At 41.3% G+C, this 27,720-nt stretch overlaps 1 protein-coding gene and 1 pseudogene across 3 annotated transcripts; one reads left to right on the forward strand and one right to left on the reverse strand.

The window, feature by feature from the left end:
- Positions 1–231: 231 nt before the first annotated feature.
- LOC309700863 (NLR family CARD domain-containing protein 3-like) lies at positions 232–17,183 on the reverse strand (annotated as a pseudogene). The gene is made up of 8 exons (XR_014280817.1): positions 16,294–17,183; positions 13,536–13,610; positions 12,023–12,307; positions 7,977–9,708; positions 6,033–6,203; positions 2,154–2,303; positions 1,076–1,122; positions 232–900 (listed from the first exon to the last, which is right to left on the reverse strand). The product of XR_014280817.1 is annotated as an NLR family CARD domain-containing protein 3-like (transcript).
- A 30-nt stretch (positions 17,184–17,213) lies between these two features.
- Positions 17,214–27,623, forward strand: fbxo3 (F-box protein 3). 2 transcript variants are annotated; one of them, XM_082524768.1, is made up of 12 exons: positions 17,214–17,486; positions 18,273–18,362; positions 18,462–18,625; positions 19,925–20,039; positions 20,126–20,330; positions 20,426–20,471; positions 23,418–23,502; positions 23,585–23,707; positions 23,782–23,897; positions 23,988–24,095; positions 24,170–24,252; positions 25,855–27,623. In XM_082524768.1, exons 1-12 carry the CDS (start codon positions 17,392–17,394, stop codon positions 26,002–26,004), a joined length of 1,380 nt encoding a protein of 459 aa, XP_082380894.1. In that variant the 5' UTR covers positions 17,214–17,391; the 3' UTR covers positions 26,005–27,623. The 2 variants fall into 2 exon arrangements, with proteins under 2 accessions (XP_082380894.1, XP_082380895.1); XM_082524769.1 differs by having other exon boundaries at positions 25,858–27,623.
- The last annotated feature ends 97 nt before the right edge of the window (positions 27,624–27,720 follow it).

A 27,720-nucleotide genomic window follows, 5' to 3' on the forward strand; every position in this document is an offset into this window, starting at 1 on the left:
ACCCACCACAAGCCCAAGCTTTGTCTTAAATGCAGTGTTTTTGTCTTAAATGCAGTGTTTTTCTTCAAATAAATAAACACAATTATAGATATGGCTTTTACACTATTAACTAACCAATATTGTGTTTGGCTTTATTTACAGAAAAAAAGTATTTATTTTACTCCATTTGGTATTGTAATCGATTAATGGCAATTTCCTAAATAACTAATTTCTTACAAACATCAGGACAAGTTTTAAGCTTTTAACACTTTAATTCATCTATTTTCTTGAATTTGGTGCTGCACCACTGCTTTACATAGCAATGCTGTTGCAGGGAGAAAAATAACTGGAAGAAGCATTCTTATATCTTTAACAGTCTAACAAAAGTTTGCCTAACAGGGGGAGAAACAGAGGATACAGTATTGGACCGTAGCCTAAATCCAGGATAAAGAGGTTCAGTAATTGTAATTTTGAGGGTGTGGAGGTGGATGAGATTGTCTGAGATTCTGTAGAAGGACACAGTGCCAGCAAGACAGTCCACATACACTGCTACTCTGTTAGAAACAGAGGAGGAGGAGATGCTGCATGTTTTTTGCTTACTGTGCCACACAGAGTAACCACTGTCAGAGCACCTCAGACTCCAAGATTGATCATTTGATCCAAACCCACAGTCTGTTATGTGTCCTTTCCTTCTGATTCCTCTGTAACTCACTGATATTTCAATGTCTCCTCTCCACTCGACCTCCCAGTAACAGCGACCAGTCAGAGGATTTGTGCAGAGCAGCTGAGGACAGTCATCAAATCTGTCTGGATGATCAGGATATGACTGAATCTTCTTCACATGTGTCACCTTCCTGTTGTTGTCAGTCAGTTTGAGGTTTTTATTTACTGTGTTTTTGTCGATTGTGAGTGGACAGGAATCTGATGGAGAGAACAAACACAATCCAGCTGCAGTTATTGATCCATCATCTGTTCATTGATTGACACTTTGATGACGACTCCTGACATCAGAGGTGTGGATGAGTGATGTGACAGTTTGAAGATGGTTGAATGTGTGCTGCTTTGTTTTCATGAATCACATTAAAAACACACTTACACTTCCTCAGCCCTGGTGTCAACCATTGTTCTCCAGCAGGCTCCACCCTGAAAGGAGGAGAGGGTCAGACCAGCACTGTCTCTTTCAGCATGCACACAAGGCTCATACACATAGTTTATTATTCTCTAATAGTAATAGTAAATGAGGAATAGAAATAAATGCTTTCATCATGGCCAGAGTGCATAAAAAAATAACCACCTAAGGGCCAGATTAACTAATGTGTTGCTTCAGTCCAAACACAGCAAAGTACTGTCAGGATTTGCAAGATTGCATGTAACATGTGGGAACTGATATTTTTGCACTAACCGCCTTGCATATAAACTTCTGGAAGTTCCTTTCTAAAGCTGCAAAATATGGATGAAAAAACTACTTAGATCAACTGTGCAAACAGGTGTACTAATGTTTGCGTCATGCTGTTTGCACCAATATTTATTTGACATGGCAGCAATTATTGCTTGCACACGTAAAAGTGTGTTCTAGAAAAGAGAGATGTTTGTCCACTTGTGTCAGTTTATTTGAAATACCAGAAAAAGCTCTTTTAAAACATACATATTACACGGCGACCTAATTCTAAACTCGCTCACTGAACTCAGAGATGACTTGGGACCTCTGATTAAAAACTTTCAACTCTTTCATTCTTGGTATCAGGTTTTCTGTGGGAGAAATTTCATAGCATGAACAGTGAGGTTCAAAGTGAAACGGCTGAAGAAAAGAGAGGATGATAACAGTAATGACTTTGGACCCTGTTCTAAAAATAATAAGGCCCTTATTAGTCATCATGCAAATTCAGCTGCTAGCACTTTGTCAACATGTGAGATATTAATCACACACACAAACTTACAAAGAGGTCTGCAATCTGTAAATCTTTTTTTTTTTCATATTTCATCTTTTTTTTAAAGATCCAGCATGGAAAAATGGTGGTACGGTAAACACACAGTGTAGAGTTAAACTTTTGTCAATCGGGGATTCACACAGGCAATCGCATCCACACCTACAGCAGATTTAGAAAGCCTGACAACATGACAGTATTTCTTCCTCCTTTAGACACTGTATGTGATTTCAACAGGCATCTCCATACCTGATATCCATTCTCAGCTGTTTCAGCTGCTTCTCTCCTGCCTCTCCTGGATGGTTATAGCTCAAGTCCAGCTCTCTCAGTTGGGAGTTGGAGCGCAAAGCTGAGGCCAGAGAAGTGCAACCATGCTCTGTGATTAGACAGCCTGACAGCCTACAGACACACAAAACAACATGACAGTGATTGCCCCATGTTATTGTCCAAGTCTTCACTGTGGTTCACATTGTTGTGTGTTGTGTACACATTTAATAATGTACAGATATAGATATATCATCTTTACCCAAGATGCAGCACCTTCCTGTTAAAAGTTCTCCACAATCTCACAATATTGTGACAAAAATAATCTTATATTGCATGCTGTTGTCATACCTCCAGGAAGTAGGTCCAATCTACAGACTATGGTGTGTGTGTGTGTGTGTGTGTGTGTGTGTATGTATGTATATATATATATATATATATATATATATATATATATATATATATATATTTGGACAATGACATAATTAAAAACTATTACAGATATATAATGGACATGGACATAATGTATAGACTCTCAGCTTTCATTTCAGGGTATCCACATTCAAACTGGATGAAGGGTTTACAGTGGGGCAAAAAAGTATTTAGTCAGCCACCGATTGTGCAAGTTCCCCCACTTAAAATGATGACAGAGGTCAGTAATTTGCACCAGAGGTACACTTCAACTGTGAGAGACAGAATGTGAAAAAAAAATCCATGAATTCACATGGTAGGATTTGTAAAGAATTTATTTGTAAATTAGGGTGGAAAATAAGTATTTGGTCACCTCAAACAAGGAAAATCTCTGGCTCTCACAGACCTGTAACGTCTTCTGTAAGAAGCTTTTCTGTCCCCCACTCGTTACCTGTATGAATGGCACCTGTTTGAACTCATCATCTGTATAAAAGACACCTGTCCACAGCCTCAAACAGTCAGACTCCAAACTCCGCCATGGCCAAGACCAAAGAGCTTTCGAAGGACACCAGGAAAAGTATTGCAGACCTGCACCAGACTGGGAAGAGTGAATCTACAATAGGCAAGCAGCTTGGTGTGAAAAAATCAACTGTGGGAGCAATCATCAGAAAATGGAAGACATACAAGACCACTGATAATCTCCCTCGATCTGGGGCTCCACGCAAGATCTCATCCCGTGGGGTCAAAATGATCATGAGAACGGTGAGCAAAGATCCCAGAACCACACGGGGGTACCTGGTGAATGACCTGCAGAGAGCTGGGACCAAAGTAACAAAGGTCACCATCAGTAACACACTACAACGGCAGGGAATCAAATCCCGCAGTGCCAGACGTGTTCCGCTGCTGAAGCCAGTGCATGTCCAGGCCCGTCTGAAGTTTGCCAGAGAGCACATGGATGATACAGCAGAGGATTGGGAGAATGTCATGTGGTCAGATGAAACCAAAGTAGAACTTCTTGGTATAAACTCAACTCGTCGTGTTTGGAGGAAGAAGAATACTGAGTTGCATCCCAAGAACACCATACCTACTGTGAAGCATGGGGGTGGAAACATCATGCTATGGGGCTGTTTTTCTGCCAAGGGGACAGGACGACTGATCCGTTTTTAGGACAGAATGAATGGGGCCATGTATCGTTAGATTTTGAGCCAAAACCACCTTCCATCAGTGAGAACTTTGAAGATGAAACGAGGCTGGGTCTTCCAACATGACAATGATCCAAAACACACCGCCTGGGCAACAAAGGAGTGGCTCCGTAAGAAGCATTTGAAAGTCCTGGAGTGGCCTAGCCAGTCTCCAGACCTCAACCCCATAGAAAATCTGTGGCGGGAGTTGAAAGTCCGTGTTGCTCGGCGACAGCCCCAAAACATCACTGCTCTCGAGAAGATCTGCATGGAGGAATGGGCCAAAATACCAGCTACTGTGTGTGCAAACCTGGTAAAGACCTATAGTAAATGTTTGACCTCTGTTATTGCCAACAAAGGTTATGTTACAAAGTATTGAGTTGTATTTTTGTTATTGACCAAATACTTTTTCTCCACCCTGATTTACGAATAAATTCTTTACAAATCCTACCATGTGGATTCATGGATTTTTTTTTCACATTCTGTCTCTCACAGTTGAAGTGTACCTCTGGTGCAAATTACTGACCTCTGTCATCATTTTAGGTGGGGGAACTTGCACAATCGGTGGCTGACTAAATACTTTTTTGCCCCACTGTATGAGTTTCAGCATCCTTAACATGTCCCAACATGTTTTTAAAGGGAGCAAAAGTAATTGGACAATTGACTCAAAAGCTATGTCATGGGCAGATGTGGGCAATTTCTTCAATACATCATAATCAGTTAAGGAGATAAAAGGCCTGGAGTTGTTTTGAGGTGTGGTACTTTCATCTGGAATAGTTTAATGTAAACAGAAAAAACATATCCAAGAATTTGCTACAATACTAGGACTAGTGAACTCTACAGTTTCGTTCATCCTGAGAAAGAAAGAAAGAAAGAAAGAAAGAAAGAAAGAAAGCACTGGAAGCCACTCATAACCCTTAAAAATAGAAAGGCTACATTGGACTTTGCTAAAAAACACAAAAGAAATCCAGTAAAATCTGTAAAAATCCGTAAAATCATTCTTTGGACAGAGGAAACTAAGATAAACCTCTACCAGAATGATGGCACGAAGAAAGTATAGAGAAGGTGTGGAACACCTCATGATCCAATCATACAACATCATAAAACATGGCAGAGGCAGTGTGGTGGCTTGGGTGTGCATGGCTGCCAGTGGAACTGGGACACTAGTGTTTATTGATGATGTGACACAGGACAGAAGCAGTAGAATGAATTCTTAGGTGTACAGAGTCGTACTGCCTGCTCACATCCAGCTAAATGCAGTCAAATCGATTGGGTGGTGTTTCATAATACAGATGGACAATTACCCAAAACATACAGCCAAAGCAAAGAAATCTAATGTTCTTGAATGGCCAAGTAGGTCACCATGAGTTCAAGACTTTGGCATTTTCCTGCCAGCAAATGGGTTTCAACCAAGCATTAGAAATTAAGATTTTATTTTCAATTATTTCATTTGTCCAATTACTTTTGAGCCCCTGAAATGAGAAGATTGTGTTAAAAAATCATTTAGTTCCTCATCTTTTTTATGCAATATTTTTGTTCAAACCACTGAATTAAAGCTGAACGTCTCCTCTTAAACTGCATATGATTTGTTTCATTTAAAATTGATTGTGGTAATGTCTGGTGTCTGTGGAGGGAACTGAAACTTTGAGTTGCCAAGTAGCAGCCAAGAAACTTCTAAGATTTAGAGAGTTTTTCTAAAGAGGACTGGAACAAAACCCCTCCTGAGATGTGTGCAAACCGAGTGACTAAACTACAAGAAACATCTTTCCACTGCTTTGCCAACAAGGGTTTCTCCAAATACTAAGTCATGTTTTGCTTTTGGATCGAATACTTATCTCACTCAATTTATAACTCTTATGTAATGTGTTTTTTTCTGGATTTTTGGTTGATATTCTGTGTTCATTCATTTAATCAAATGACAATAAAATTATAAACTATTAGTTTTTCTGTAAGTGAACAAACGTACAAATTCAACACATAATTAATTCCCCTCAATGTATATCAGTTACCCCTAACCCTTGTTTTCACTATGCAGTTTTATGTAACAGCGTCTCACAGGTCTCTCTAAAACATGTATATTTGAATGTGCAACCAAAAGAGGAATTGGACAGAATTTTTAAACTGCCAGAACGGGATAACTGGAAATTCTTGGTGGTAAAGCTGCCCTGTCTTGTTGTTTAAGAATGACAGAAGGTTTAGATAAGCAGAAATATTTATAGACAGATAATTTCAGAAAATAGCTCTTGTTTGAAACAATCTGCTGAATTCTTACCTGAGAATGTGGAGATTACACTGCAGACTCTTCAATCCAGAAGATAGTAGCATCACTCCTGAATCCTTCAGATCGTTGTTATTCAGGTCCAGCTCAATTAAATTAGAGGACTCCAGGCTAACTGAGGATAGAGCGTCACAGCTTCTCTCTGAGAGGTTACAGCCACTCAGTCTGAAAAGATAGTAATGTAAATTTTGTACATTTTTATTCATTTATAAAGATGGCAATGCATTTAAAAATTAGGGGTGCAACGATACACAAAATTCACGGTTCGGTTCGGTTCGATACTTTGGTGTCACGGTTCGATATTTTTTCGATACAAAACAATGTTCATGCCTTTTTAATTTGTCATTTATTAAAATTATAAATATATATTTTAACTCAAAAGTACAGTTTTTAAATTTAACCCTAACCCTTGTGCGTGTTTTTTATTTTGACAGCGAATGCGCACCTGCGGACCACTTATGTGCAGCCCTGGTTATTTAGCTCATCATATTGCAGCCACAGAAATTCTTTTGTCCATGAAACCATAAAGCTGCACTTTCTTTTTGCCTTATAGTCTGATTTGTCATAACTTCTCCGTTTTGTGGTAAGCTTTTTTTTGGCTGTCACTTCTTCACCCTGACCTGTCTTATTTGGCTCAGCAGAACTGAAATGCTTTTACACATGCACTCACATAAGCTCAGCGATTCTCTGCGCGATCAACCTCTCACATGTTTAAGCTTGCTGCGGGAGATTTCACTTGTCATGTTTGCATAGTAAGCTAACGATTAATAAGACGATGTCAGAGGAATTGGTGCACAAATTATCATCACTCACAGATCAGTGCTGTCGCTCTCTATACACAGTTCGCACGATTGCAAAGTGAAAGCAAAAAAACAAGCGCAAATTCAAACGCGACTTCAATATGTCACATATTGACAGTGGCTCACCGATGCCAATGACATAATTACCCAGCTACATTTCCGAAAGAATGCAAAAGCATTGACATATATTTTTCCTTCCTACAATAGCCCGACGGGCAGGGCAGAGATAGATTTTGGTAGCCCGACTGAAAAAATCGCTAGCTCCGGGACGTCGGGCTAGCGATATTGCAAGCCCTGTATCTGATTGAGGAATCACTCATCTTTGGAAAAGAGAGTTTATTACAGAGAAATGTCTCTTTCCAAAATAAAAGCTATACTATCCGCTTCTTCTGGGCTATATTCTCAGCAGCATAAGGAGAATCATGTGCTAACAGCTGTCTAAATGACTCGGCTAAAGTTAGTAGCATGCTTGCTTTTTTTTGTCTGCTTCCACTTGTCTTTGCACTAGGATGATGTCGGCGTAAATGTGCAGTCATATTCGTTGTGTTCCCGCTAGTGCTTTCAGGTTAATCTCGTTGAAATGACCTTAACACCACAACACGGCAAATCTCCGTTAACGAGCTACCGCCGATCACTCCGTGCATGGGGCTAGACGGCCAACACGTTAACGAGCTAACTGCGCTAACACACTAGTTCACACCAATGTAATTGAGCATTGCATGGCACATTCAACATACTGTTTTACTTTAGTCCATGACTCGCTTACCTTCAGGGTCATACGTCACATGAAAACCAAAATAATTCCAAACGCCAGATCTGAATGACGTTCAATTTGCCTGTTGTAAGGAGAGCTTAACTTCTGTCTCGCTAGCTTGCCCTGCGCTCTTCCTTCTGACTATGCTGTCTGTGTTGAGCGCTCAGTGGATCTGCGCTCGACAGTGCAGCCTAGGCGGAGTAGTCGAACACAGATTCACTGAGCGCTCAACACAGACAGCATCGGCAGAAGGAAAATTGATAAAATAAATTACAGTTGTATTGTTCGATACATATGCGTACCGAACCGAAAGCACTGTATCGAACGGTTCAATATCGATACGAATATCGTTGCACCCCTATTAAAAATATATATATAACTTACAGAGCTTTATTGGAAGCTTTGACCACTGGCATCAGTCTCAGAAGAGCCTCCTCTGAAGCAGCGTATTTCTTCAGGTCAAACTCATCCAGATCTTCTTCTGATGAAAGTAAGGTGAAGACCAGAGCTGACCAGTGAGCAGGAGACAGTTTATCTGTGGAGAGACTTCCTGAACTCAGAGCCTGTTGGATCTCCTTCACTAGAGAACGATCATTCAGTTCATTCAGACAGTGAAACAGGTTTATGCTTTTCTCTACAGACAGATTCTCATTGAGCTTCTTCTTGATGTACTGAACTCTTTCCTCATTGGTCTGTGGACTTCTTGTCTGTGTCAGCAGGCCTTTCAGGCGACTCTGATTGGTCTGCAGTGATAGACCCAGGAGGAAGCGAAGGAACAAGTCCAGGTGTCCATTTGGACTCTGTAAGGACTTGTTCACAGCAGTATTGTAGAAGTCTGCCCCAGTTTGTTGTTCTTCCAGCAGATTGACATGAAGAGCAGCCAAAAACTCCTGAACACTTAGATGGACAAAGCAGAACACCCTGTCCTGGTACAGTCCTCTCTCCTCTCTAAAGATCTGTGTGAGCACTCCTGAGTACACTGAGGCTGCTCTGATATCGATGCCACACTCTGTCAGGTCTGATTCATAGAAGATCAGATTTCCTTTCTGCAGATGATCAAAAGCCAGTTTTCCCAGAGACTCAATCATCTTCCTGCTCTCTGGACTCCAGTGTGGATCTGTCTCAACTCCTCCATCATACTTGACCTTCTTCACTTTGACCTGAATCACCAGGAAGTGGATGTACATCTCAGTCAGAGTCTTAGGCAACTCTCGCCTCTTTCTGGTTTCTAGCATATTCTCCAGAACTGTAGCAGTGATCCAGCAGAAGATTGGGATGTGGCACATGATGTGGAGGCTTCGTGATGTCTTGATGTGGAAGATGATGCTCCTGGACCGCTTCTCATTAGTGAATCTCTTCTTGAAGTATTCCTCCTTCTGTGGGTCAGTGAACCCTCTGATTTCTGTCACCATGTCAACACAGTCCGAAGGGATCTGATTGGCTGCTGCAGGTCGTGTAGTTATCCAGAGTTGAGCAGAGGGAAGCAGGTTGCCCTTGATGAGGTTTGTTAGTAGCAAAACCACAGAAGTGGACTCTCTGGGGTCAGTCAGGATTTCTGTATTGTGGAAGTCCAGAGGAAGTCGACACTCATCCAGACCATCAAAGATGAACACAACCTGGAAGTCTTCAAAGCTGCAGATTCCTGCTTCTTTGGTTTCAGTAAAGAAGAGATGAATAAGTTCCACCAAGCTGAACTTTTTCTCCTTCAGCACATTCAGCTCTCTGAAAGGGAATGGAAATATGAACTGGATGTCCTGGTTGGTTTTGTCTTCAGCCCAGTCCAGAGTGAACTTCTGTGTTAACAAAGTTTTCCCAAAGCCAGCCCCTCCCATAGTTAGTACTTTTCTGACTGGTTGTTCTTTTCCAGGTGGGCCTTTAAAGATGTCTTCTAATCTTATTGTTGTTTCTGGTCTGTATGATTTTCTTGATGCTGTTTCAATTTGTCTGACCTCATGTTCTTGATTGACCTCTGCAGTCCCTCCCTTTGTGATGAAGAGCTCTGTGTAGATCTGATTCAGAAGGGTTGGATTTCCGGCTTTAGCAATTCCCTCAAACACACACTGGAACTTCTTCTTCAGGTTAGATTTAAGTTTATTCTGACACGTGATGGGGAATCCTAAAAGAATAGAGAAACAACATTTTGTGTATTCAAACACACGCTGGAACTTGTTCTTTAGAGTAGATTTACATTTAAGATCACACTTGTCAAGTGCTGCTAAAAGAAACACACAAATATGTATGATTTTTGGACTGTTGTGGTTGTTTTATTCAATTTCGGATGAGCTTTTTTTGTTGTCCATCCATCTATTTTGTGCCACCTATCTAGGTCCAAACCATGGGGGCAGTCTAAGTGGAGATGCTCATCCCACCATCACCTCAAGTTCTTTTGTGGAGACACCAAGGCTTTCCCAGCCGAACCCTGATGATGGTGCATGCATATACATGATCTACACGTCTGTAGATTCTACAATGTAAACTTTGCAAGTGGCCAGTACCATTTCCAGCGTGTATATAGACTGTGCAAATGCAAAAGTTTCCACTTCTCCAAAAATACGTAGAAGTTAACAACAGTAATAAATAGGGATGGGTACCGGTATCCGGTGCCATGATGGCACCGGTTCTGACATAAACGGTAGTAACCAGACCGTAAAGCAGCGCACATTTCGGTGCTTTAATTCGGTGCTTTTTTTTCCTGAGCTGTGATACACTTTAGATTCTAGCCAATCATTTTACGTTTCCGAGGATAGTAGGCGGGTCCAGGTACGTACGTTCTTTTAGAGCAGAGCTACAGATTAAAAATGCCCAAGGAGGACCGGTCAAAAGTCTGGCTGTACTTCACAGCAAAATATGCAAACTCAGCAGCCTGCAACAAGTGCTTTAAGATGATACTGTGATGCTGTCAAAGGAGGTAACTCCTCAAATCTGATGAAACACCTGGCGACGCATAGCGTTTTTTTTAAAAGCCGAGAAATGCTCCGTATTTGATAGCTTGCTGCGAGACCTCACTCTGTGCACATCTAACTGGTGGGTTGCCAGTTATCGGACCCGGAGCAACATCCCCCAAAAACCCGAAGAATAGAGTCCTGGCCCCTAGCCCTGCCAGTGTAGCAGAAATGATGACAGATGATGATGATGATGATGGCAGCAGCAGCCGTTCTTCTCTGCGTGAGTAGCTTAATGTTGTTCGTGTGTAATTTACGTTGAGTAGGCTAACCACGTTATTACATTAATGCATGTAAGGTGAACTAGCAAACATCATCATAGCTACATGCGGCTGTCTTCTTGTTTGATGGCAGATACTCCCTTCACCCTGGCCAAAAAGGCTAAAATGACCAAAGAAAAAGTGGAAAACAGTTAAACATGAGAGGTTTTTGGACAAAGTTTGTGTTTTTTCCATTGTTTAAGCACTGCTTCCAGCCAAGAGTGATACCATACATGCCCCATAGCTCTAACATTGTTATCTTTTTACAAAAAAACAGCTGAACATGAGAGGTTTTTGGACAAAGTTGGAGTTCTCCATTCTTTAAGCACCGGTTTGAGTACCGTTAAAGCACCGGCACCGTTTCAAAAGTACCGGTTTGGCACCGGTATCGGATAAAACCTAAACGATACCCATCCCTAGTAATAAATGGACCAATCACAGTAGTTGCAGGCTGCATCAGCACAAGTTGTAGGTACATTTTTAGGGAGATGCATATCAAGTTATGGCTTAAGTTATTGTGTAGGGTTTCGGAAAGGTTTGCAGTTGTAATGTACCTACAACATAAATTTAAGATAGAGACATGATTTCCACTTAATGTCAATATAAATTTTGATTCTATAGCACATTTAAAAGAAAAAAAAGGCTTTTTTAAAGCAAAGCCAATGAGGGAGGATGCCAGTTTCCATTACTTGTATCCACAGTTCTATTCTTTTAGCCTCTTGGCTTGCCTACAACTGTCCTGGACCTGGGTGTCTTCCAGATGGTGAACACTGTTCTGTTCCTCATAGATAAAGTCTGATAACCACAACAGTCCAATAAGAGAACACAATTCAAGTTCAGATTGGACAGGCCATTCCTCCCAGCTACAGCCCTGCGGGTCTCTGTCATTGTCTACATGAACAGTAAAATCCAAGGGAAGTACAATGAAGTCCCCAGCTGGAGTAGGTTTTAGCACCATAAAAAGGCATTTCAGGACAATCCCTCATAAGGAAACATCATTTTCATTCATCGGGGGAAATATCAGTGAACCGGGACCTAAAAGCCAAAGAGGGCAACTCAAGAATGGATTAGAGTCAGATCACTTTCCAGGGGAAATTTCTGGAAATGGTTAAACATAAATGGACACACACACACACACACACACACACACACACACACACAACAGACAAAGGTTAGTGCTCTAACAAATAACGCAATAATATATTAATAACAAAATATTTGATCTCACCTAAATGAACAGATGGCCCAGAGGACAAACCTAGCTGTCGGGAAACTGTAGGATCAATGGTTCGAAGGTGACTGATCATTATCCTGCAGGCTTTTTCTCCCTTTTTCTTCACGATGTCAATGAAGTCGCGTGCCTTGTCTGCTCTACTTTGGTTTATTTCCTGTATCCTTTCTTTCTCCAACTCATTCAAGACATTGTCTGTTACAAGGGCTTCAAGCAGCTGTGTGAGATTTTCTGCTGTCACCCTCTCCACAAACTGTGTTCGCATTCTGGCAAGCTCCTTCTCTGTGGAAAGAAATATAATAAACTGAAATGAAGAATTTGTTTTTGTTTTGTTTAAATAGTAGATTTGTTTTTGAAATAACAAGTTTAGTAACTCAGTCAGCTCAGCCAACATAGATTTAACAGTTAACTCTCTATGAGTAGCCTCTGCAAACCTCCAGTGTAGTGAAGTCTGCTTATATGTATCATTATTTTAACAGATAAACTTGTTCAGTGTTACAGGAGTTTATCAAAGTGAACCTTGCAGCAGGCCAGTCTAACCTTGATAGTACCAGTTTTTAAGTAATATAGTCAGTCCATAGCTAAATAAAGGATTTATATTATAAGTGTATCCCACTTCTTTTTGGCAAATGGTAAATAGACAGTTCTTATACAGTGTTTTTCTACTTTACCCAAGCACTCAAAGTGCTTTACACAACTATAGAAAGCAGAAAACTAACAAGTAACTTTAGAAAAAGGCATGAAAATAATGATATGACACCACACGCACATAATGATTTGTGCTGGAGTCCTTGCATTTAATTTTCATATGGATGAGACCCAAAAACTTCACATTATTTTACATTTAAAATATATTTAATGTAATATTTAATGTGTTACACAGGTAGGTCTTTCTTTTGCTGTTCATGTACTTCTGGCTCTTATCTATGAATTATTACTGTCAATAAATTCCAGTCAACTTGCCAGTAACTGCAGATAAAAAAAATCAGCCTGCACAGCAGAAAACGGGGTATTTATTCATGATGCACCTAAGTACTTATGTTAAAGTGAACTGTCCCTATTAAATAAAAGGTAAATAAACATAAATTAGAGTTCACTGAAATTTAATACACAGTTACTCGTTTTATAGAAAAAGAATTTAACTGCTAACAAACACGGGCAGGGATAGCTCAGTAGGTAGAGTGGCGGCCCCATGATCGGAAGGTTGGGGTTTTTTTAATCCACTCAATAGCTACCCTAGGTACCCCTGAGCAAGGTACGGTCCCTACACAGTGCTTCTCGGTGCCCTATGGCTGCTTCAACTAGCATGTAGTTATTTTTAAAAAAGTTGCCTTATTTAACTGTGCCAACTTAAACTCTCTCATGTATGTATGTTTATGTATTTTGGTGAATAAACCATAAACAATGTCTGTACACGAAATACAGAGTGCTCTATTATTCTACGAAGACTTTTTTGTTTCATGTTTATTTGTCTTACTTACATCTTGTCAAATAGCCTTCTGGCTCCTACCTGCTGAGCAAGCTGCTTGGTTTGGCGAATCCATCAGCACACTCCTCTACGGTCTGCTGCAGCTTTGCTCTAGAACTGAACACCACAGGAGATTTTCAGATTGTAGAGCTATTTAAGCTGCTTTGGGATTCTACTTCTATCGCACTCTATTCTTATTCATTCACTTTTATTTATATAACACAAATCCCAACAACAGATGCCTCAAGGTGCTTTATATTGTAAGGTAGACCCTACAATAATACATACAGAGAAAAACCCAGCAAACATATGAAAAAGTTTTCCACATTTAAAAAAAATCAAAAAAACGAATTGTCCTATCAGGTCTTTCCCCTCAGATCCTGTCTTAGATCACATTGTTCATCCTGTTTGCCCAGTTTTCTTTGTGAACTTTGAGCAGGTGTCTCTCTCCTTTTTAATTGAAATAGTTCAGCATGTGTGCTGATCTGTTAAGGTGACAGCTTCCTACCCTGTCTCCTCAAGGATGTTTTTAATAGGTCTACTCTTGAGCCATGTATCACTGGTCTAATTAATGCCTTTCTGATGTCTGGCTCTGTCCCAGTTGCCTTCAAACATGTTGTAACACAGCGTGTTTGTAGATCTGCAGACCTTAGCACTCTTCTGTCACATCTTCAATTGTATTATTAAATTTATTGCAAACACAGTCTTATTTATTTTTGAGTCTTTTTCTTTCTAGAGCACAGGACAACTTCCTTGCACCAAGGAGCCAATTAAGACCGTGCACCATAAAGCCTTCCAACATGACAATGACCCAGGGGATAACCCCTAAGAAACGCAGATGTGGCTAAAGAAGAAGTAAATTAAGGTCCAGGACCTCAGAATAGAAAATCTGTGAAGAGCTGAAGCTTCAAGATGCCAGTCAGCAGGGAAGAAACCTGAAGGATTTAGAGAGTTTCTGTAAAAAGGAGTGGGACTAAATCCTTCTTGAGATGTGTGAAACCTGGTGACCAAATATATGAAACATCGCTGTGGCGGGGGCTTGGTCTTTGGCCTGCTGCAGAGGAGGGGTGATACAGCGAGCTCACAGGGCGGCGCAGAGGTGGGAAGGAACAGGTGTGCGGAAATGACTTGATGAGGAGAGACTTTTCTTATGTCTTGCAGTGAGAAGAAGCGGTAGAGTGACAACAGGAGTGACGGAGGGGCAGGAGCCAGAAACTGCAGGGACAGTCCTGATTGTAAATAAAGCACTGTTGAACTGACACACGCAGAAGTGTCCATCTGTGGGTCGTGTGTCACAATCCTACTGCTGTGCTTCATTCACTCAGTGACATGCAAATCAAACCAAATCATGTTGCAGGAACCCTCACTCACCCGTATGAGCCACGCTGTCAGCTTTTTGCCTCCTACACTCATAAAAATTAGTCATTGGATGAACTCAATTTGATTGATGGCAGGTTTTCCACGTAATACGTTTATTTTGGTTCAACCAAATCTACATATATCATGACAATTTAATTCAATTTAGTCAGTAGAACACAATGTTTTAAATACATTTAAAAGGAAAAAAAATACATTAACAAGATGTGAAAGGATATATCAGGATACCAGAGTTGCTGCCATGAGAGAGACTGATCGTTAAAGCCAGGCACAGCCAGCAGTTGGTTGCAGTTACTAATGTGTACTAGGTAAATAAAAACCATGTTTCATTTGCAGACTTCATCCTTCCTGATGTGTGTGGTGTCAGGTCGGATCCTCTCTGTATCACACCTCTCATCATGCATCTTGTTTTCATTTCATTAAGCTGAATTAAGTTTTTAGTTTCCATTTGGTTCCAGCCTTAGAGGAAACGAAACTAATGACACCAGCACAGAGAGGCTGTGTGCTGAAGAGCCCTAAAGCCAAACTGGCCCTTCGCCAGGTGTGTTTAACTTCCACAAAGCATCACAGTGTGAAAATACTTTGTTATATGTAGTATTTATAAGTATTTTTCTCAGCCGCTGACACGTAAACAATCAGCATAGTGTAATATGAAATAACCTAGATTTAAACTTAATGTACTCACATTGATTTTAAACTTGTCTCAGTAAGAGAAGTGATCCAAAAGTTCCAGTCAAAGGAGATTGCAAAGAAAAGCGTCTGGACTTCTTTAAGTTACTTGAAGACGTTTCACCTCTCATCCGAGAAGCTTCTTCAGTTCTAAGGTCAAATGGTGGAGAGTCCCAGATATAAACCTAGTGGGAGTTTCCCCCCACAGAGGGACAAAAGGACTCCCTGATGATCCTCTTATCGCCTGAGCCAAGGTGTGAAACTGGGTGTGGGTCCCAATCAGCCAGAGTTTCTGGTGTGTTCATTGTGAAACCTGGCCCCACCTTATCATGCGAATTCCTGAGGTCAGATGGCCCAGGATGTGAGTGGGCGTTAAGGCGTCTGGGGAGTTTCACACCTTGGCTCAGGCGATTAGAGGATCATCAGGGGGTCCTTTTGTCCCTCTGTGGGGGGAAACTCCCACTAGGTTTATATCTGGGACTCTCCACCATTTGACCTAAGAACTGAAGAAGCTTCTCGGATGAGAGGTGAAACGTCTTCAAGTAACTTAAAGAAGTCCAGACGCTTTTCTTTGCAAGCTCCTTTGACTACGATGACCTGGATGACTGAGAACCTTCACAGACAAAAGTTCCAGTCGAACAACTTACAAACATTACAGACTTTAGCATTGTTAAAGTACCATTGTGCCTATGTCTTATTGCTACATGCATTAAATAATTAAAGTGTGAAATAAAAAAATAAAATAAAAGCTTACAGTTTATTTAAACACAGGAGAAGACGATGACTCTGCACTCCTCACTGGGAAAGACTGGAACATGTGAGCTCTTCCCTTGAATGAGAGACTCCTCCTCTGAAGGAAGGACGGGTAAGAGGGTGGAACCAGTGTTGCCAACTTAGCGACTTTTCAGACCCCCTTAGCGACTTTTTTTCTAAAAAGCGACTAGCGACAAATCTGGCGACTTTTTCCGGTATTATTGGAGACTTATTTATGACGACTTTTTGACGTGAAAACGCGTATCGCTCTTACGCTCAACAAGCAGCGGTGCTGCCTTGGGCACCTCGCCCGTGCCAAAGCGCTCACAGGTGGAGGATAGTCCTCCCCCAGCTGCTATCAGGGCAGAAGACGTTCACACCTGTGAGTTCAAACGGCAAATGAATCGCGCATGGGCGAAGCCGCTGCTCCCGCACTGACTATAACCAGTCAGTTCTTTTACTGTTATGCTGTTTTGTGGATCACAAGGTTTAAAACTACTTATAAACACACACTCTCACACACAAAGTAACTCCACCAGAGTGCCAGTTTCGGGTCACTTTTGCCGGTCCAGGCCCGGATAAAGGAGCAGGGTTGGAATTGTGACATTAAAAAACAATAATTTCTAAAATAAATTTAATTTGTAGTTCTAAATAAATTCTAACTGCATTTAGGACGTTTTTTACTCACTTTATGTCTCTTTCACGATGTTATTTCTCTCTCCAACAACGTAGGTTACAATTACAGTAGCATGACCAATTATGCAAATTAGGCGATGACGTTATTTGGCGACTTCTAGCGACTTTTCGGACAGCCAATAGTGATTTTCCTTACTGAGGAGTTGGCAACACTGGGTGGAACATTTCCACAGTAAGACCAGACAAGACCGTGTCTTGTTACGGACATTTAGGTTACAGGTAAGAGTGCACAGAGAAGCCACACAATTTTACACCAAAGAAGTCAAAAAATATATAAATATTAAACATCGTTAACCACAGTGACTACCAGCTGGTGGCGGTAAAGTACAGAAGTTCACCAGGTAAAGTTCACCAACAGCCGTTAAACGCTGTAGAAGAAGAAACAGCGTCACTACTGCTAACAATGGCAGCCGCTTTCACGGAGTTACGGATGGATCAATTGCCCACAGACCCGCTGCTGCACATTTTATCCTACTTGGACTTCAGGGACTTGATGCAGTACGTATCCCACACCTCCACGGTGTAGCCAGGAGAGGAAGAAGAAAACACGCCATTGATTTCTTCTTACACAAGCTGCAGGAGGAAACGCAGGCTAGAGGCTAACCGCTAATAACAACGACAGCAGCTCGTTAGGCGAGCCCCTTTATTTTAATTTTTGTTCTTGTAATTCTGAGTAAAGAGTTGTGACAAAAGGTGCTGTCAGTGTTTTACTGCAAGTATTCATGAAAATGTAACTTTAATGGCAGCTGTCACGTAGCGCAGAGCCAACACAGAGACTTTAAAACGCCCCATATACGAGATATGATCGCGTTTACAGTTAGCCGCATGCTAACTGCTGCTAACTATTTGTTTACGTCCCCTACTGCGCATGTCTGTTAGCCTCAACCCTTTTCATGTTAATCTACTGAAACTTATTATCAAAGTACTAAAAAGCGCATTAAATCCATGTAATAAAAGTACACAGGCATCCGATTCTTTCAGTGAAATCACACAAATATGTTCTGATTATTATAGCAGAAGGGTTATTACAGTTAAAGTACACTGGTTTCCTGCAGCAAAGGTACATAAATATGTCGTAAAACTTTTCTAGTTGATAAAAAAGTTAAATATGTTGTTCAGGTTTAAATAAAATTGTTGTTTTAAATAAACATAAATTTTAAATAAAGTTGAGTAGTTTTCAGGATGTGTCATTATATCTGTTTGCTCTCGTGTAAACCACGAGATGTGTTTGAGATAAAACTCCTCTCTCTGTGTTTGACTCCTCCCCCTCTCCCTCCTCCTCAGCTGCAGCTTTGTCAGCAGGCGCCTGAACGAGCTCTCTAAGCACAATCCTCTTTGGAAGTCTCAGTGCTGCAAACACTGGCTGCTGACAGAGTGAGTTCACCCCGACATGTTTTACACCTCGCCGCAGCCTCGCCACACTCTGACTTTTCTCCTCTCTCTGTCTCTCTCTCTGTATGTATGCTCGCTTAGTGACGACCGACTGCAGAGCGGTGTGTCCTGGTTCTGCCTCTTCAAGCAGTACTACACTGATCTGGGCCGGTACATCCAGTATTACGCAGTGCTGAAGAGGGCGTGGGAGCAGCTCAAGAGCTTCCTGCAGCAGAGGTGTCCACGAATGATCGCATCACTCAAAGGTGTCACACAACAGTTCAACAGCTGGATGCACCACAGCTCGCACAGATATCACATAGTTCAAACTGGAAATAGCCAGGCTTTTTGTTTGAAAGGCAACACCAAAATTCTAGACTTTTAAAAACAGGTTTGAAAATTAAATAAAAATGTCGTTCTTCATTAACAAAAAGATTCTTTCCGAGTTTGGCTTTCTTTGTGCTCACTGCATCAACAAAGCCTGAAGTTCACTGCACGTCACCACAGTGGATTTTACACGAAACAATCAATATGTGATTAAAATCCAGACTTTCAGGTTTGTTTCAAAGGGTTTAACTAAAGTACAGAATTAGCTGTTTAGGAATTACAGCTATTTTAAACACGCCCCCTGTTTTCAGAGGCTTAAGTAAAGTCAACAGACAGTTGAGTAATAAACAATTTTATGGCTCGCTTCACTTGCTATTAGGGCTGCCACAAACGATTATTTTGATAGTCGACTAGTCACCGATTATTTTTGCGATTAGTCGACTAATCAGATCATGCATCCATTGGACGTAAAACCTACAGCTTATTGCACCAGCAGCATCTGCTCTTATATAACTATCATTAGCTTACAGCTTTAAGTGTTTCAGGTCTGTGCTAACTAAAAATAAAGACAAGATGATAGTTTATTAAATTTTAATGAAATTTGCAGATTGTTTCGGTGAAGTTTAATAAACTCCTTGCTATCTAAAATATAACAGGACACCGGAGTATATTCTCGAGCATCTCACACTTCTGATAATCAGCTGTCTGCTTGACGTTTATTCAGCTGTGTAAAAACTATAACTTTAATCTCAGCCAAACGATTTACTCAGGAACAAATAAAACACTAAAAAAAAGCCTCTAATAGTCGACGTAATCGTGATTAGTCGACTAATCATGGCAGCCCTACTCGTTATTTTATGACAGATGAAGCAGATGGCTTCAGGCTTGCCTTCACTGCTCTGCCATTTTTAGTGTAACGAGGAGAAATCTGCATGTTTCTGCCAAATTTTCTTTGTTCTTGAGCTAAAAGAATCAAGTTCTTTTGTTTCTGCTTCAGTAAAACAAAGTTCTGCTGTAAAGTGTTTCTTGATGTTTGAAAGTTGTTGGGTTGCTCTCTGCTCATGTTTCTCAGTCATTCACACATCTCGTCACCTTCTTTCTATAAAACTTGATAATCAGTAATTGCATGTAAAGTCTGAGCTCTCCTGAAGATAAACTACAAGAAAACCTTTTTTGTTTATATCTGTCAGCCCATTAGCATCGCCTTTAAAGGTGATGTTTCCTGTTTCTGTCTTCAGAGGGCACCACCGAGGTGGAGCTGAATGACATCGAGGCACAGATCGGCTGCAAGCTCCCAGACGACTACCGCTGTTCCTACCGCATCCACAACGGTCAGAAGCTGGTCATCCCAGGGTCAGTGTCAGCCTGAGAACACAGACTGTAGCCACGCCCCCTTCTTCCTGTCTCACCTTCCTCTCCACCTGTCTCTCTGTCCTCAGGCTGATGGGCAGCATGTCTCTGTCCAACCACTACCGCTCGGAGGTGCTGCTGGATGTGGAGACGGCGGCCGGCGGCTTCCAGCAGAGGAAGGGGATGAGGCGCTGCCTGCCGCTCACCTTCTGCTTCCACACAGGCCTCAGTCAGTATATGGCGCTGGAGCCTGCTGAGGGGCGCCAGATGTTTGAGAGCTTCTACCCCTGCCCGGTCAGCACATTTACTGTCTGCTTATTCTTTCAAAGTAAATGCTCTGTAGCATTCAGTGGACATATTTGGAACTGTTTCTTCTTTCTGTGTTTCAGGATCAGACGGCTCAGGATCCTTCAGCCATCGACATGTTCATCACAGGTCAGCGCCAGTCTTTATCTGCAACTGTGTTAGAAATGTTATATTCAGAAAATGTTATTTAACATTTTAAAGTATGAATTGTGGTTTTAGGTCAGGAAGTTCTTCGACTTGCAGATGACTCCTGTTTTCATTTTCCTGTCACTGGTGACTTTTTAGGCAGACCATGTGTATAATTTCTGGTCTAAGCGCTCTTACTTTTCCTAAAATCAAAAAACACTTAGAGGTAAGAGTCCAGATTCTTTCAGCTTCAGTAGAATTGCTGTGATCAGGGTGTCGTTCTCCAAAGTTCGTGAAACGGAAGATTTACAAGAATTAGTGAATTGCAAGTTTGACATGGTAATCAAAGCTGACATCAATGCCATCTAGTGGCTCAATATTAAAACTACACCACATACTTAAATTATTAAAATCTTAATTAAACATCGCTTAGAACCAACTGTGTCTTCAAATCAAAATTCAGACTGATGCCTTAATTTTGCTTCAGCAGGAAATCTACATTTGTGTACATCAAATTATGATGTACACAAATGCTCTTTTTAACCCTACGCTGTAACCTTCTACACCTTTAGTCATTGTGGGCTGCGTCAACGCGACGTGTTGTCCCATTTCTTGGTGCACGTCAGGTTATGTGGAAGTTTATGACGTTGGGTTAAGAGGGGTTTTCAATTAAGCCGTACGAGACCAAACTGAAACATAATTTAGGTATAAACCCGTAAAACAGCCTCCAGTTTAATCTCATATTATTTTAAACCACAAACAGAACAGAAACAGGAAGCCTTTATGATCATTCTGAGCACTGCTGTTTCAAGTTTTATTGTCATGTACAGATAAACAGTGTAGCCACATTTACCCATAACGAAATACTTTGGCTCGTGTTCGTCAGCTTTACATGAGCATATAGAAGTATGCAGTTAAATTAAGAAGAAAATAACAGAAAATAGCAGTAATAATAACGATAAAGAGAAAACAAATACTAAATATTTAGAGAATTTAAGACAAGTTGTTATTTACAGTTTGTGAAAAACTTGTGCAATGAGTATTTAAGTGATATTTAAGTTTGAAGAGGAACTGTTAAAAGGCTTTTAGGATTAATGCTGAATCGGTTTTAGGAAGAAAAAATCATTTCATTTACTTTTTGTCTTTTTAAACCTCTATGTTGAAGTATCCTGTAAGCTTTCCAGTAGAACATTTCTGTACGTTCAGTCAGTTAACTGTATTTGACTGGGGTGTAATGTATTTGAGTGCAATTGTATTATCACATAGTTCTTCACAGGAGTTCAGATGAACATTGTTAAGTGTCTCACCGTGCACTCTCCTCTCAGTTTTAACAGCGACAGCTCGTCTCTCTGTTTGATCTGTTTGTTTTTGCTGCCCTGCTGTCGAACTCTAAAGCTGGATGTCACAAGATTTTCTGCAACTTGTCTTCTCGTTCAGTCTGATGTCATTAAACATTTCCAGGTCCAAAAGTCCGTCAAACAAAAAGGTCCAATTCTCTCAGGTGTTAAAATAAACTTTTTCTACCTGTAATCACAATTACGTGAAAAATTTTGAATTCTGCTTTGTAGAAGTGCAGAGAAAGGTCATGTTCAAATATTTCTTACATCCAGTCTTCATGGTCAACTCAGCGTGTAATGTTAATATATAGAAGGTCGTGTAAAGATTTAAAATGTCATGTTTGACCTCTGACTCAGTATTTTTTTTAACAAATTAATACATCTTCTATATCCACATAAATAAAAAATAATCAATCAATATGTCAGGTGGGTTAAAACGGATTTAAACAGAGCAAATAACAAACCCTGAACCCTAACCCTGCTCTTGTTTTTACTGCAGTCCAAACTTCTTAAAGTAGGCGGACGTTTGTTCGATGCAGTTTTGTTTTTTTAAATAACCCATTTTTCTTTAGTTAAATTCGTTAACAAAAACTCTGCTTCGGGTCTTGGAGCCACACAGCAAACGGAAAACCAAAATTGCCCTGAAATTCACATCATTAAAGGAAACACTATGCCTGAGGTCTTAATTATACTCCGTTGCGGACACGGACAGCTGGAGATCCGGCGGCCAAGAAGTCATTCCTGTTATGCTTCTTTGAAGTCCGCTGCCTGGGGCGTGGCATAGTTGTAATGTAAATTCTCCACAGATGATACTGCGCGGTCGCAAAAGTCAGGCAGACGGACCTCCTCCCTCACTCACTGTCTGAAGATGGATGCAATGAGAAGGAAATGAAGGCAAAAGGTCAACCAACTTGACAGACTCACTGCAGGTTTCTTGGTGGTTTAAGGTTCTCAGGCTGATAGTTCAAGAGATCTATGAGCTGAACAAACTGTCAGACGGCAATTATAGACATTGAAAGTTTCAAGGTGGAAAAAAGAGCAGATAAAGATGCAGGTGAATTTGAGTGTTTCTGACTGCTTTCTTGGTGATGTCACCTACGCTCAGGGTGGAGCCCATAAAGAAAGAAACAACAGGTCTAGCAGTGAATCTGAGTAATCTCACAGAGTTAAGACAACATTTGAATTCCCTACATTCAGTTCAGCATCCAGTGTGCTGGAACACATCACAGCTGTCATCATGTGAGAGGCGGGTCTATCACTGGGCTTACTCGTCTTTGCCGTGGTTTAGCTAAACCCAGGTACTGTCCACGTATCCAGCTGTGAAATGTGATTTGATAGATTCAGGTTTGCAGGAACATTTGACTCAAGTCGTCCACTCTTCATTCATTTGTATAAAGTTGAGGTATAAGCTACTTTAGACCGAACCGAAAGTCCTAAACACGAGACCGTTTCAGCAGCTGCTTGATTTATTTCTCTCCTCCAGTTGGATAAATCACCCAGACAGATTATAAGTTTGTGTCAGTTTGTTCTCTGTGATTCTTTAACTTTGTGTGAAAGCTGCAGAAACCCTGAGCATGAAAACGTGGGAAACTGTGAGTGTTTGTGTGTGCAGGCTCATGTTTCTTGGAGTGGTTCACGACCTACGTGCACAACGTCGTCACGGGAGAGTATCCAATCATCAGAGACCAGATCTTCAGGTAACAACGAGTCGCGCACACGTTAATGAGTGTTTTGTGTGTTTGAGCCTCTGTGAAGCTCAAAGCTGATTTTGCTCTGCAGGTATGTGCACGACAAAAGCTGCGTGGCAACCACCGGCGACATCACCGTCTCCGTTTCTACCTCCTTCCTGCCAGAGCTTTCGTCCGTCCATCCTCCACACTTCTTCTTCACCTACCGCATCAGGTAACTTCCTCTCTGCTCGCCATGTCTCTCACCGCCTCTTTTCAGCGTTTTAATGACCCGGCATGTGTTTTCAGAATAGAAATGTCCAGCAGCGCCTCGCCTGAAGCTGCCTGTCAGCTCGACAGCCGCTACTGGAAAATCACCACCTCTGATGGCAACGTGGAGGAAGTCCAGGGTCCCGGCGTGGTCGGTACGCTGCCCGCATCACACCTGGGCTGCTCCACTGTGATTGGCTGAGACCAGCTGCTGAATGTGTGTGTTTGTGTGTGTATCTGTGCAGGGGAGTTCCCGGTCATGACGCCTGGAAAAGTACACGAGTACGCCAGCTGCACGACCTTCTCCACCTCGTCAGAGTACATGGAGGGTCACTACACCTTCCACAGACTTGGTAACTACCTCCACCTGTAACAGAAACGCCTCCCAGATGTTTTGCTGCTGTTCTCATATTTGTTTCTTTCATAGCCAGTAAAGAGGAAGTTTTCCACGTGGCCATACCTCGTTTTCACATGGTCTGCCCCCCCTTCAGAGAGCCTGTGGTCCGAACGGTAAGAGGTTCTGCAACGCTCTGAAAATCAAAAGACACTTTCAGGGGATTTTAGACTGATGTCAAAACTGAAACGTAATTATTTGTTGGTTTTCAACATCTGGCATTGATGCACATGGCTGGTTAACTGGAGACAAATGAACTACAAAGACAGGATTACTGCAAAGGGAAGTGGCTGAGAAGGTACTGCAGGAAGACAAAATGAAAAGTCAAACTTCCAGGTTTATGCAGCACAGCTTTACTCTAATGAGCTGAGGGCAGTAAACATAAATATAAGAGGATGAGGAGAACACCAAGATGATATCAAGGACAAGAGCAACTTTAAGGTCAAGAAATTGTTTGTTTAATGCTTTAAGATATTCTTAAATCTTCCACTGTGACAATTTGTTTGTGCTTAATTGGAGATTATTTCAGGTAAAAGGTGCAGCAAATGTAAACTGTCAGGAATCAAACACAAGGAGAAGGATGACTTGATTATGGTTTCTACACATGCATGTACAGAGATAAGAAGTAACGTACCTGAGCAGAGCTGTGTATATTAAAAGAATCAGTAGGAAGCTCTGTACGTATACAGTGATGTACATGATTTCCACAGTGCTGGCTTCAGGTGTGGGTCAGGTGTATTCATAAAGAACCGATAATCCAATAAAATGAACAAATAAATAAATCAAGTTACCAGAATTACTAGTTTCCTTACCTGGAGGGGGAAACAAGATTCCTAAATAACTTTGAATCTTGGAAACATTAATGAAGCCTCAATACTTGGCTGTTGTGATCGCTTCAGTTTCAGGTCCCAGAACAATTTTGATCTTCGGAGATCTGATAAAGTCCCCTGTACTCTGGAGGTTTGTTGCATCTTGCATCTCTCACTCTCTGCAGTCTGAGTTTAAAAATGTAAAAGCTGCAGGCTGAGCTGCTGGTGATGGAAAATCATTAGCTACACTGAGAGAGTCTGACTGTCCAGATTTTAGTTTGTTTGATTTTAGCTGCTGAGAGCAGCCCTGCTGCAGACAGCGGACATCAGGAGCTGACTTCAGGGCCAGTTTGAAGTGTTTCCGTCACACAGCTTCACCGGGGTTGGCTGGCTCGCCTTTTTTCAAAGAACTCAAGCCTAAAATTAATTTAAAGAGTTTACTAATTACACTGTTTACTACTTACAGTCGCTATCTTGCACAACTCACTGAGCTCAGCATACTGTTCACTGCTGAGGGGATGCCCTCTAGTGGCTTTTTAGTGAAACATGACTTCAGCGTAACATCTGTGTCAGTGTAAGTGACACTGTTAGGCTTTCTAAATATCTTGGTATGGTGTGATACCAGTATGGTGTCCAAGCGCACCATAAAGTACCTGCAGAGACCACCAAAATTAAACGCATAATGGCTGAAAAATGACCCAAAAATTCTCTGCAAACAGGTAAAAAACTGGTACAGACGTGCAGATCAGCCACCAACACCGTGTCTTGCTTCTGTATTGGAGGGTTAAAGTAGGCGTCGCCTCCTTTAATGATCTCATTGATCAGCTTCAGACTGTCCAACCTTCAGCACTTGCTGCTCACGCTCTCTGTTGTCTCTTCTGTTTTGTTCCGGACGACATCTGATCCAAGCAGCAGAAGGCGTTGGCTAGCTACACGCCTCGCTTCGACGACCACGACGACGACGGCGAGTACTGCGACGGAGACGGCGACGACTTCGACGACCTTAGGGGAATCAACATGGCTGCCTTGGAGGGAGCATGGTGTCCTCGACACATCTGACCTCTGACCTCCCAACATCATAACATGCTGATGTCAGTTAATTGGGTCGATGAACATTAAAAGCTTCCGTATGGCCTTTGACTCGCAGCAGGGGATTATGGGACTGGTTGTACCAGTGAACCCACCAAGCAGAGCCATACAGGGACCGAGTCGCACCAACTTCCAGCTGCCAGTGAAACAAAATCAAAATGTGAAAGTGCAGTTTTATAGAAATGGTCTTTTTCTGTTGGGTGTTTAAGCTTTTGTCAGGACACTGTTTGATAAGTGAGGATGAGACGGGCTGGACGCCACTGGCGTTGGCCTTTTAAAGGAGCACCGTGGTGATCTGTGGCTCCCAAACAAACACAGCAGGGAACAAACTGACGCCGGTGGCTTCAGGTTCCAGTTTAGAATGAGGAAAATGCCGATTTGTGTCGACTACAAGACTTAAATCTGGAGGTTTTTTGTGAAATGGAAAAAATGTGGGTCTGTTACTTTTGTCCATAAGATTTTAGTTCTCAGAGGGATAATGCTTCTCCTTCTTTAAATGAGAAAAGCCGTGGTTTTTTTTGGGGGGGGGTTTCCACGGCAGGAACTTAAGCCTAACTACTGATAGATTTTGTTTTTTTATGGCTTCCTAGCAAAATTTAATGAAAGAGATTCTTTTCCAAAAAATATGGAGACTTCACAGTATCTGCAGGTGAAAAGATGTTATGCTGCCGTCTTAAAGTGTAATCTGAGAGACGCTGCAAGCAAATTTCAGTATGTGTGTGGTCATTTAATCCTAGCATGCAGTCATTTGGTGTAGAAAACACCAACCAGCCCAATGTGGCCTCATCGAAAGGATTTTTTTCATCCAACAAATCCATTCAACACCTACAAAGGTAGACAAGGAAAATCTGAAAACCTGAAATCAAATATTCCGAATTTTTCCTGTGTTAGTAAACAGCAGGTATATCGTTGGATTAGCGATGAGCAACCACTCAAATGTCTCACATGTCTGAAGCCTAAACTTTTAGGAATTATTTAAGGCTTTCATATGAGACACTTTTTTAATTTGAGAGAGGCGATTCAACATTAGCCCTCCCCCTAGTGGATAAACTGAGCAGTGCAGCTGTTATGTGTGTTATTAAAAAGGAAAGATCTCCACAGCCAAAGGTTTTATTGCATATTTTTATGGTTTCTGCTCCTTAAATCTGGTGCTTATCCTTTGTCATGTGCCAGCAAATCACACCTTCAGCCAGTATTAAAACCCGAGAGAGACACAATAAAGAAAGTAAATTAATACAATAATAAATACTTGCAGCTATAGATTGATATGTTACCTTTAAGATGAGTTGTAGTCATACGGCTTTAAGTTGGTGCAGTGAAAAAGAAAATCTGGGTTTATTGTGCTTTTTCCCCAAAAAAAAAAAAATTATTTCAAAATAATGTGTACACGCAAGGGCAGGCAGAGTGTGATAAGAGAAGAGGACTTGGGTTTCTTTTATCTGGGGGTTAAAGTGTTGTATGCTTCACGCTGCTTTCTTAGACTTGAGTTGGTATCTTAAAGCAGGTCTCCTTCCTTTCTGTCCGGTGGAGGCGGGACAGTCAGCGGGTTTGTTTTTGTATGTTTGGATTAAATAAATCTCTTATACTGATTCGCTTTACTTTTACACGCTCGCTTGAAGGTGATTTTCTCACACACTGTAAAAAGATTAACTCCAGAGCTTTAGTGAGACTTCACCAGCCTTTTAA

This window comes from Aulonocara stuartgranti (genome assembly GCF_965226115.1).
Source record: "Aulonocara stuartgranti genome assembly, chromosome: 23".
In the NCBI taxonomy this organism is placed as follows: domain Eukaryota; kingdom Metazoa; phylum Chordata; class Actinopteri; order Cichliformes; family Cichlidae; genus Aulonocara; species Aulonocara stuartgranti.